Source organism: Microtus ochrogaster, chromosome 5, assembly GCF_000317375.1.
Source record: "Microtus ochrogaster isolate Prairie Vole_2 chromosome 5, MicOch1.0, whole genome shotgun sequence".
In the NCBI taxonomy this organism is placed as follows: domain Eukaryota; kingdom Metazoa; phylum Chordata; class Mammalia; order Rodentia; family Cricetidae; genus Microtus; species Microtus ochrogaster.
This window is the reverse complement of record NC_022012.1, coordinates 32,784,541-32,797,212: the sequence shown is the minus strand read 5'-3', so window position 1 is coordinate 32,797,212 and position 12,672 is coordinate 32,784,541. Positions and strand designations below refer to the sequence as shown.

The 12,672-nt window shown below is 33.5% G+C and overlaps 2 protein-coding genes across 2 annotated transcripts; both read left to right on the top strand.

Annotated features, from left to right (window-relative positions):
* The first annotated feature begins 1,773 nt into the window (after positions 1-1,773).
* On the top strand, positions 1,774-2,727 carry LOC101982171 (olfactory receptor 150-like). Its single transcript, XM_005347486.1, has one exon. It carries the CDS (start codon positions 1,774-1,776, stop codon positions 2,725-2,727), a length of 954 nt encoding a protein of 317 aa, XP_005347543.1.
* An 8,440-nt stretch (positions 2,728-11,167) lies between these two features.
* On the top strand, positions 11,168-12,115 carry LOC101986332 (olfactory receptor 150-like). The gene has a single exon (XM_005347101.2). It carries the CDS (start codon positions 11,171-11,173, stop codon positions 12,113-12,115), a length of 945 nt encoding a protein of 314 aa, XP_005347158.1. The 5' UTR covers positions 11,168-11,170.
* The last annotated feature ends 557 nt before the right edge of the window (positions 12,116-12,672 follow it).

Here is a 12,672-nt window from a genome sequence, read left to right as displayed (position 1 = left end):
GAGGAGGCAGCTCCCACTCTCAGTCTCATTCTGAGGTTTTTTGAGGGCAGAATCATAATTTTCAGACAGAGATCTGGGTAACAGCTGTTTGCCTTGCTTTTCTGTTCATCAGTTAGATCCCCAATATCTGTCTCTGAGTTTTTTTTTTTTTTTTTTTATTAATCATGCTTCAGTGACACAAACAGAGTTGAACAGAAGGTCATGGAATATGCTAGGACTGGTATGTAGGGCAAGTACATTAAGTTGGTCAAAGTTCACAAGAATAATTAGATCTGTCATAATTTAGCAACAGATGATGGGTCTTCTGCTCTTGACACTAATATTTCCTGGAGCATCTTTGCAAATGACAATAAACAGTAAAACAAGCAAATGAACAGACTGAAAGATATAGATGGTCGTGTATCTTGGTGAGTTCTTTTTACTGTAGCAGAATACCAGAGTATGGTAAAATAGAGTGATGAGGACTGTATTTAGCTTTCATAAATTTCTGAAGGTTGAGAAGCTGAAGACCAAAAGCCATATCTAGGAAGTTCATTTTGTGCAATGGTGATCGAGTAAAGCCTGAAGGAACAGAGGAGTTCAAATGAAAGAAACAAAGAAAGGCACAAAGTCAGCCCCACATTAGCATGCCACTCCTGTGGTAACTAACTAGTTCTCATGACAGCCATATTCAGTTTGCAACATAACCTATTCTGGGTATAATTGTTCATCTTTTTCAATAGGCAATATTGAGTGTTAAATTTCCAACACACCCAATTGGGAATACATCCAGTTACATTGTGTGGTTCTCGGCCTTTTTAGTAGAGGTGTACTATTATCAATGAGGTCTTCTTTCAATAAAAGTAGTTAGGAAAATAAGAAATCTCAAGACACCGTATAAATTACTGTTACAATGGACATGACTTAATCATATCAACCATTAGAAAGGATTTCTCCATGATTTAGTATTGACCAAGAATGGTGACTGTTATTTGTGGAAGATAAGCAATCTGAACTGCTAGGTCTATGAAAAACAAGTGTCAAACAAATAATTATTAGATATCTCACCTGAGATTGTTGGTGAGTTTCCTACAACATCATCAATTGTTCTGAGATTTCTGTTTTCTAGTATCACCCTAATATACTGGTAATTACATTTAATAGCACTCTTTAACCAATTCCTGATTTTCTATATGCTTGATTAAATTAACAGAGTAGTAGATGTTTTATCTTCTTGATTTCTAATCTACTGGCTTATTAGTTCATTTTTATGGGTCTGATTTCCCTAGTCAATTACCTAGAATTGTGGTAGAGAATCAGAAAGTGGTAGACATCCCATTGTTTATAATTTTAGTATGAAATTTCTAATTTCTTCACTAATAACTAATTTTATATTCATGGATCTCTTCTGGACCATGTGTTTATATTACCATAAGTAAAAATTTTTTAGTCAATAGAGAGATGAATAAATAAGAGATGAGAAATTTTTGAAGCCTTCAGTTCAGTGTGCCAGAATGGTTTGCGTGTTTTAAGAAATGAGAACCAGTAGAAATAATTCTTATGGAAATATTCACAAGAATGCAAATATTTATATGAGTATTTCTTCACATGTCTCATTTCTACAGGATTGAAAAATCTCTGATAGTTTCAATAGAAAAGAAGATGGAAGAAAATTTGAGATACCTAAAAATATTTGAATTTTGTTTCAAAATTCATTGATAGATAAGAGGATGGATACTCAAAAATTTTTCCTCTATATAAAGTTTTCTTCTCACAAAGAGTTCCCAAATGAGAATGGAAGAAGTAAATAATACAGCAGTGGCTGAATTCATCCTTTCTGGGTTAACAGAGAACCCAAACCTCCAGTTGCCTCTGTTCTTCATCTTTCTAGGAGTCTATTTGGTTACAGTTGTGGGAAACATGGGCATGATCATCTTGATTCTGTTCAGTTCTCAGCTGCACACGCCCATGTATTATTTACTCAGCAGTCTGTCCTTTATTGACTGCTGTCAGTCCACTGTCATTACTCCCAAAATGCTGATGAACTTTGTGACAGAAAAGAATGTCATCCCATACCCAGAATGCATAGCTCAATTTTACTTCTTCGGTGCTTTTGCTGTTGCAGAATGCCACATGTTGGCTGCAATGGCATATGACCGCTATGTGGCTATCGCCAATCCTTTGCTTTACTATGTAACCATGTCCTATCAAGTCTGTTTGTGGATGATAGCTGGGGTATATGGTATGGGCTTACTAAGTGCCACAACTCATACTGTCTTTCTGCTGAGAGTGATTTTCTGCAAGGCTAATATAATAAGGCATTATTTCTGCGATCTTTTCCCATTACTGGAGCTCTCATGCTCCAGTACTTTTATCAATGAAATTCTTGCACTGTCCTTCAGTGCATTTCACATTATAGCACCAACTGTGACCATCCTTAGCTCTTACATCTTCATCATTGTCAACATTCTCCGCATTCAATCCACTGGGGGAAGATACAAGGCCTTCAGTACCTGCAGTTCTCACATTATGGCTGTTGCCATCTTCTTTGGCTCGACAGCTTTCATGTACCTTCAGCCATCATCAGTTAGCTCCCTGGGTCAAGGGAAATTGTCATCTGTGTTTTATACCATTGTTGTGCCTATGTTGAATCCCATGATCTACAGCCTGAGAAATAAAGATGTCAAAGTTGCGTTTAAAATGTTACTCAAAAAGTGTTTCTTCTCAACAAAGACTAATTTTGTTTAGCAAGAATGCAGCATTTGGAATTTGGAAGAGGGAGTTCCGTAAACAGCAATTAATAAACACTATACATGAGTTTCTTGTTAGCACATGATATATGGAAGAAATGTACCCAGGGAAGAAGTGAATTCTCATCTTCATATCCACGGAGAGCTGCTACTCTCTGGCATAACCAAAGCTCCTTTCCAGATAACAATTAGATCATTACCTGAATAGTTCTCAAAGTTTTTTGCATGTTTTTCTTTTCATATTTACATACATGAACCCAACTCTCTTGAGCTTAGCCTTACCTACATTAAGATCGGAATAAATGAATTTATTCACTATCCTTTTGTTGTCTTAATGTTTTGTCTGTCTTGAAAAATTGCCAAATGATTTAAAAAGTTTTTTCTGAGTAGTATAAGATAAATAATTGAAGCTGGCTGGTGATGGCACTTGCCTCTAATCCCAGAATTTAGGAGGCAGAGGCAGGCATAGAGCTATTTCCAGATTGAACTCCAAAGCTACAGAGAAACTTGTTTCAAAAAGAAAATAATAAAATAAGAAAAGAAAAAAAGTTAAGTAGTTGCAAATATCAATGGGTCATTCTGAGATTTGGAAATTTGGAAAGTACATAGGACTCTATTAGTGAGTATATAAACAAAGGACAGTTCCTGTCATATTTCTCCCAACTATATATTTACCTTATCCTAAACTAGAGTGGCAATGATAAACAGGAACTGATGACTATGTACTTTTATCAGTACAACATTCTTCACGCTGTTGTTGACTCCTTAGTTCCCAAAATAGGAAGAGGTATAGGTGCAATGAAATGAAGTAGTATCTGATCATCAAATGAGTTTCTCACAAGTGGTCACACCAAAATAGCACAAGCTGTCTTTATTTATGCTTTATAAACACACATGTATTTCTACACTAACAAATATATTTTCTCACCTTACAGCTTTAACCTTCAGCATAAACAAATATGTCAAATATGTTTTCCCCAACCTTTACATCAATACATCTTCTAAAGCAAAACCAATGCTTACCATATTGTTAGCCTGGTGAAAATTCGAACTAGTTACATTCTATTTTTGCAAAAGTGGAAGGTGATAAAAATATACAGATATTTTCATGAACAACAGTATCATTCAGAACTTACCAAAGCATGTTTCAGAAATAGGGATGATGTGCCATCAGCAGTTGCATTTCTTTGTTAACTTCATTGCTCCATCCTGTGAGCAGCAAATCCCACAAATCACTGCTTAAAATAAATCACACACAGTTCTTTATACTGACAAATCTATCCTTTAATTCTGGAAAAAAAACCTGAAAGACACAAAACTGGAATGCATAGAAGATGTGTGTCTACAATTACAATATGCTTTCAAGCTAGTTTTTGTGATGTTTTCAAGGTTTTACAATTTATCCCAATAAGAAGTCCTGTGTGATGAGTCTATCTACTTCTCATCCTCATTTCAACATCATGCTATCCTTTTTTTTTTTTTTTTTTTTTTGGTTTTTCGAGACAGGGTTTCTCTGTGGTTTTGGAGCCTGTCCTGGAACTAGCTCTTGTAGACCAGGCTGGTCTCGAACTCACAGAGATCCGCCTGCCTCTGCCTCCCGAGTGCTGGGATTAAAGGCGTGTGCCACCACTGCCCGGCCTTCATGCTAACCTTAATTGTATGAAAGTGTCTTATAGTCATATCGTTGGTGTTTAATCATAATGAGCATATGTTCATATACATATTTACTCTTCACATAATGACTTTGTTGGTATCTTATTTTCTAAGTTTTATTTTCCAGTTAATGTATTTATTTTATTTTTAAAAAAATTGTCAAAGAGATTTCTTATGCAAATATTTTATGTATTTTGTATAAAGTTCTTTGCAGATTATTTAATTACTGTGGGTTTATTATCACCTCATTATTATTCCTTTAAGCTTTAAAATATTTTTGTTATTCTTTGAAAATTGCATTCAACATTCTTTGCTAATATTCACCACACATTCCCAACTCTCTCAAGGTTCATATCTTCCCTTCCATGCAGTATCATGTCTTTCTGTTGTTATTGTTTTACCATCGTGGACAATGCTTTAATTTCAAACATTTTTGGATATGCTTTCTCCATCTGTATCATGATCAACTTGTATGGCAATTCTCTTTTAGAAAAAAAATAAATGATATGCCTTTTTTCAGCCATTAAAGGTTGTCAGTGACTTCTTTGAGGTAAACTTTGTGCTGAACTATCCTCTTATTGCTGAAAGTGTTTTTGGTTTTTCTTACATAGATCTTGTCCAGCCTTCACAATTCTTGTATGTCTTATAGGCTACTTTCATGTGCTAAAAGATACACTGTTATTTGCAGTCAACCACTACTATGGATCTTACATTCTTTTCTACATGTTTCTTTGGTGATTCTTGAGTCTTTTAACAGGGCTGTATTACAAATTTAGGTAATGTACAAATTAAGTTTTATCTTTTTCATGTTTTTTTTTGACAAATTTATATGTTCTCTCTCCTATCACTCTCACCCATCTTATCTCCATGTTACCCTATTACACTCCAAGTCTCTTTCCCACATTATGACTACTGTTTCTAACCCATTTATTTTAATTAGATTATCAGTGTCATAAATTTAGAACTATCCAATTGAGTTCATGGGGTTTATTAATAAGTACACAGCTAAAGAAAACATCTGCTCTATTTTAGAATATATGAGTAGCCTGATGATCAGTGGAAGGAAAAGAGCCAGGTGTCTTCCTACCCAACCATAATCTGAGAGGAACTATTTATAGGTTTATCCTTATGTGGGCCATTAAGGCAGCCACTGCTGTTGTGTTATCATAGTTTGATTGAATCATTACAACAGAAGAGTTTTTCTCAGATCTTCCTCTTTGTTTTGGCTCTTATTTTCTTTCTGGTCCTTCATATTTGATGTTTAGAATATTTGTATGCTTTCTCATTTCTTAAAGTTCCTAACACTGAATGCCTACCTAAAGAACTTAAAATATAATATGCTACTCAGTAAACAGAACATGTGAAAGTTCTAGAAGAAAAAGAAACAAATTCCCCCAGGAGGACTAGATGGCAGCAAATAATCAAATTGGAGTTGAAATCAACACAATAAGAAACAAAGAAAGCAATACAAAGAATTAATGAGACAAAGAGTTGATTCTTAGAGAAAATCAAGAAAATAGATAAACATTTATCTAATCTAACCAAAAGGCAAAGAGAAAATATCCAAATTACCAAAATCAGAAACATAAAGTGGGAAATAACAGAGAGTTTGGTGTCTGGAGAAAAAAAGGTTAGAAATCATATGAATACACTACTCTAGTATGAAATTCTAAAAATATAACTTAAAAATAAATAATAGAAAAAATTCAGAAGGAATACAAGGTAATTTACTGTCTTCAATATTTTCAAAGTATTTTTTTAGATATTAGGTGGACCAATTATGTACAAGAAGGAAAAAATAATAAAAATTATTTTTGTTTACAGATGATATCATTATATATTTCATTTTCTGTCTGATTGTCCACATTAAAATTCTAGGCTAACAGAATTAAAGTGATAAGATAGAAAATTGTTCTGTACATTATCTTAAGTGAAAATTCTTTCCTTGTGAATATGGTTTATATTTTACTTTAAAAATATTTTTTGATTCAGTGGGAGAGAAAGTTATGAAGAAGACATGAGATGTTCTTGAATACTAATCCATAGGGTGTTAGTGACTGGGTAGAATCAATAATCACTCTGAACGCTTAGGTAAAAATTACGTAAATGACGATGTGATGGTTTCTTACCACTGCTTATCTCTTCCAGGATATAAATTCTCTAAAAAAAGAACTCCAGTTTCTGTTTATGGATGTCACTATTAATGATATTTTCCTGGCTCTTTTTAGACATTGCTCATTTATGCTAACCAATCCTTAAATACATTTATGCACTTTGATTTAGTTGTCTTAATATTTTATGTATCTTGTCTTCTTTATTAATTGTATTAACAAATATCACAGCATTAGTCTGAATTGACTGATATAAGAATTTAGGACACACAAATTTATATCCTATTCTTTCTAAGTATGCACAACTATATTAGGTAACATTGAGTGAGCTATATGATAGTCCTTACCAACCTTGACTAAGAACATTTTGAAGGGCAAAGAAAAGAGTAAAGAGGCCTGAGTGCACTGTTAATGTTTGATAGATATCTAGATTTTGATTGTCAACCAAAAATTCTAAGACAACTGAACTGAAGTGATGAGATAGACAATTGTTCTATTTTTTATCTTCAGTGGAAATTCTCTCCTCATGGAAATTTTTATATTTTACATACTTTTCTTTTAATCTAGAAAAGAGTATACTTAATGACTATTACTCTTGATTTACAATTAATTTTTTATTGTTCTTCTTGAAAATGTGAAGGAGTGAACTCACCATATTCCTCTTGGGATTTTTTTTCTTGTAAAGATCAAGTAGCTATTGATAGCCTTGATGGCATCTGCCTTAACTGGTACCAGAGTCCACATGTCTGCTCCCAGTTTTTTATTATTACTATTGTTTGCCACTTTTTGTATATCATTTAAAATATCTATCTAAATTATTTTTAACTTGGGTGGACAGAAAGCAGATTTTATTAAATTCTTGGGTAAATTTTCCAAATAAAATGTTTTACAACTTCCTCATACAATCTAAGAACATTTGGTAGATGTCAATGAGAATTACAAAGTTCAAATCCTTTTGGTTCCTTTCCCATTCTTTATTGTTTTTTTCTTTTGAGGAAACTATTTTTTGAAAGACCTGAACACACACACACACACAGACACACAAACACACACACACACACACAAATACACATACACATTAGTGTTTCTTGTATATTCTTGCTAAGTCTATACTTTAAACAGAACTACTCTAAACTGGACTACATTAACAAGTGAGAACCTCTGGGGAATATATATTAATTCTGGTTGTTGATTTCTCCAGAGATACAATTTTAGGGTTGAGACTCTAGAGGGGATATTTTCACTATTCTTTTCCTAACTAATCTCTTGTTGTCTATACCTGCATATAAAATGTTTATACCAGTCAATCCTTATAGAACAAGTGACTTTGTGATCTTGCTTTAAGGAACATTTTGGATCAACAGTTAATTCTGTGTAAACTGTCTATCACATGTTCAAAATTATTTCTACTTCTAGTGTAAAGGAAAAGAAAAGCACACAACATCTTGCTTTCTGGGATAAAGAAGAGGTATGTTGAGATACAAGTCCTTAGCTTGTAAAAAATCTTAGACACTACTTTGTGTGACTTTTTACCTGTAAAGATCCATATTAATTCCAAGATCTGCACTTCCATTTTAAAATGTGACTGATAATACTGTTTTGTTAATATCTGTTTCAATTTAAAATTGTTTTGGGAACTTAATATATGAAAACTCTGTATTTATAAGATTTTAAACATTTCCTTTCTCCTTTGCTACTTCTCCAGTTCTCTCCCAACTACTCTCAAATTACTGACTTCTTTAAAAGTTATTGCTACATATATACACACATGTATCATATATGTCATACATATATTGTGTGTACATAATATATACATAAAACATGAGGAACCCATTGAGTGTTGCTCAGATGTGTATGTTTTTACGAATAACTAGTTGGGATTGAATAGTTCTCATTATTTGAGTAAGAATGGCCTCAATAAGCCCATCTATTTTAGTATTACGATACATGTTGGTAAGTTGTTTAGAAAAGATTTGTTAAAATTTATTGAATAGACCCACAAAGACAGTTATTGTATGTACTCACTCATAAGTGGGTTTTAAGCATAAAACGAAGAAAACCAGCCTACAAATCACAATCACAGAGAACTAGACAAGAATGAGGACCCTAAGAGAGCCATTCATGGATCTAATCTACATGGGAAATAGAAAAAGACAAGATCATCTGAGTAAATTGAGAGCATGGGGACCTTGGGAGAGGGTTGAAGGGGAGGAGAGAGAAAAGGAGTAAAGCAGAAAAGAATGTATAGCTCAAGAAAATCAATATAAAAGAAATGATAAAAATATTGAATAAAATACTAATCTCATCTTTAACACCAACGAAAATATGTTAAAGAGTATAAGTCTACAAGAATAAAGCTTAAAGAAATATTGCAACTTATAACTGAGGGAATGCTCAATGTATCTTTCTTTAAAAATTATGTCACACAAAACTGGTCCAAAAAAAAGAAAAAGTTTTATTTCTTAATATTCTATAAAATACCTCTGTCAATATCATCCGCTGAATAAGAACAATCATCATTTTGTTATGGTCCTTTAGGATACTTCTAAATACCATAATTAATTCTGTGTCTTGTTTGGCTACCTATGCCCTTTTATTCTACAGAATCCTGAAGAGCAGATCATCTTATCCTTTACCTATGTATCCGGATAGTCACAGGAAACAATACTTAACACTTTTAAATTTGCTTCAATATTTTTCCATGTTAATATCCAAACTCACATATCTACTCAATCCAGTATCCGCTCATAAGTATTCATACTATTTATAATAAATGCCCTGGCAATTTCTAATTTGCTATAATCTAAATTATTGATATAATGCTGCTTCAAGGCAGAATTAAGATGCACATTTAAGAAGTATAAACTTATGAACACATATATGCTATATGTATGTGGTTCTTTGCATCTCAGTTTAGTGGTAAGAAAACACAATTGTCTGTCATTAAACATTTTTGCTATTTTGATTATGATTTATTCATATTTAAGATGCATTTCAGAATGGGAGCTTAAGACAACTGATACAAATCCAGTACTGAGGAGTTCTCCACCAAGGACAAAGACATGCTAACATTAAAGTAACACAAGTAGAGCTGAAGAGTAGGCAGTGGAATTAAGTGTGCTTGCAAGAACTGGGATGCAGGGAAAGTTAGATAAAGTAGGTCAAAAGTCCTCAAGAATGGATAGATCTACCATGATTAAGAAACAGATGATCGTACTATTGTGATGGAGACTAATATTTACTGGAGTATCTTTGCAAAGGACAATAAACAGTAAAAGAAGCCAATGCACAGACCCAAAGATATAGAAGGTTATATGTCTTGGTATATTCTTTTTACTGTAATAGACTAGTACAGGAAGGTAATGCATGGTGAACTAAACTGTATTTATCTTGTCAAGAATTTCTGAAGGTTGATAAGCTGAAGACCAAAAGATTACATCAAGCTAAATTGCTTTTGTGGAATGGTGATACAATAAAGGCCTAGGGACTAGAGGAGTTCAAATGAAAGTTATAAAGAAAGAACCAAAGTCAACCCCATGTTAGGATCCTGTCCATGTAGTAATTAACCATTTCTGAAGACAGCATCAGAGTGCAACATAACCTATTCTTGCTGTAATGGTTCATCTTTTTCAGTAGGCAGTATTGGGTGTTAAATTTCCAACACTCCCAATTTGGAAGACAAATTCTGTCATATAATGTGGATCTCAGTGTTTATAGTAGAGGTGTACTATAGTAGAGAAAAGCATTAAAGGATTGGTAATAACTTCTTTCAATAAAATTACATATAAATAAGAAGTCTCATATTACCATATAAGCAACAGCTTCAAATAAATATAAGTTAACATTATCAACCCATATAATTATAAAGCTATTCCTTACAGTTTAGAATGATCCAGAATTAGGACAGCTATTGCTGTAAATGTTAAGCAATAACAAATTCCAGGTCTAAGAAAAACAAGGGTTAAGCAAAGAATTATGAAATATCTCACCTGAGTTTGTTGGTTTCTTCCATCTTCAATTATTCTGTGATTTCTGTTTCCTAACATTACCCTGATATACTGTTAATTATATTTAATAGACCTCTTTAACCAATTTTTTATTTTCTATGTGCTTGATATATTTACACACTAGAAGACGTTTTATTTTCTTGATTTCTAATCTCCAGGCTTTTTTAGTATATTGGGGGGGAGTTTCATTTTCCTAGCCAATTATCTAGAATTGTGGTATAGAAATTTTAGTATAAATTAAACCAACTTTAATTTTTTGACAAATAACTATAGAAATGTCTATGGATCTCTTGTGGATAATGTGTTTATATTACCATAACTAAAATTTTTCATCAAAAGAGAGATACTATAAATAAGACCTGAGAAATTTTTAAAACTTTCAATTAAGTGTGCTAGAATTGTTTACATGTGGTAGGAAAATAGTACCAGTAAAAATAATTCTTGTAGCAATACTCAAAAGTATGCAAAGATCTATATGATTATTTCTATGCATGTCTGATTTCTACAGGATTGAAAAATCTCTGTTTAGATAGAAAAGAAGATGGAAGATGATTTGAGATACCTGAAAATGTCTGTACTCTGTTTCACAATTTATTGAGCGATAAATAATGGATGCTCAAAGTATGCTTCTATGGAAAGCTTTCTTCTCACATAGAGTTTCCAAAAGAGAATGGAAGAAATAAATAATACAGCTGTGGCTGAATTCATTCTTTCTGGATTAACTGAGAACCCAAAGCTACAGGTGCCCCTATTCCTCATCTTTCTAGGAATCTATTTGTTTACAGTTGTGGGAAATATGGGCCTGATCATCTTGATTCTGTTCAGTTCTCAGCTGCACACACCCATGTATTATTTACTCAGCAGTCTGTCCTTTATTGACTGCTGTCAGTCCACTGTCATTACTCCCAAAATGCTGATGAACTTTGTGACAGAAAAGAATGTCATCCCATACCCAGAATGCATAGCTCAATTTTACTTCTTCTGTGCTTTTGCTGTTGCAGAATGCCACATGTTGGCTGCAATGGCATATGACCGCTATGTGGCTATCGCTAATCCTTTGCTTTACAATGTAACCATGTCCTATCAAGTCTGTTTGTGGATGATAGCTGGGGTATATGGTATGGGCTTACTAAGTGCCACTGCTCACACTGTCTTTCTGCTGAGAGTGATTTTCTGTAAGACTACTATAATAAACCATTTCTTCTGCGATCTTTTCCCATTACTAGAGCTCTCTTGCTCTAGTATTTTTATCAATGAAGTACTTGCACTGTCCTTCAGTGCATTTAACATTATAGCACCAGCTGTGACCATCGTTAGTTCTTACATCTTCATCATTGTCAACATTCTCCGCATTCAATCCACTGGGGGAAGATACAAGGCCTTCAGTACCTGCAGCTCTCACATCATGGCTGTTGCCATCTTCTTTGGTTCGACAGCTTTCATGTACCTTCAGCCATCATCAGTCAGCTCCCTGGGCCAAGGGAAATTGTCATCTGTGTTTTATACCATTGTTGTGCCTATGTTGAATCCCATGATCTACAGCCTGAGAAATAAAGATGTCAAAGTTTCCTTTAAAAAGTTACTAAAAAAGGTGTTTCCTCTGAACAAAGACTAATTTTCTTTAGAAATATAATGTAGTGTTTAGAATTTGGAGGAGGGAATTCTGTAAGCAGCAGTTGATAACAGTATACATGAGGTTATTGCTAATAAATTATTATTTGGAAAAAATGTACCAAAGGTTTCTCACTTTCATAGCCATGGAGAACTGCTACTCTTTGGCATAACCAGAGAACCTTCTCAGATAGCTATTATATCATTGCCTAAACAACTCTCAAAGCTCTTTATGTGATTTTTTTCATATTTATATATATGAACCGAACTCTGTTTAGGCCAGCCTCATTATACATTTAGTTCGGAATAAATGAATGTATTCAGTATCCTTTTTTTGTTTAACTGTTTTGGCCTTGATAAATTGCCAAATGATTTAAAAAGTAATTTTCTGAGTTGTATAAGATAAGTAATTGAAGCCAGTCAATGATGTCACTCACCTTTAATCCCAGAACTCAGGAGCCCGAGGCAGGCAGAGTTCTATGAGTTTAAGGCCAGCCTGGTCTACAAGAGCTAGTTCCAGGACAGACTCCAAAGCTACAGAGAAACCTGCCTAAATATATA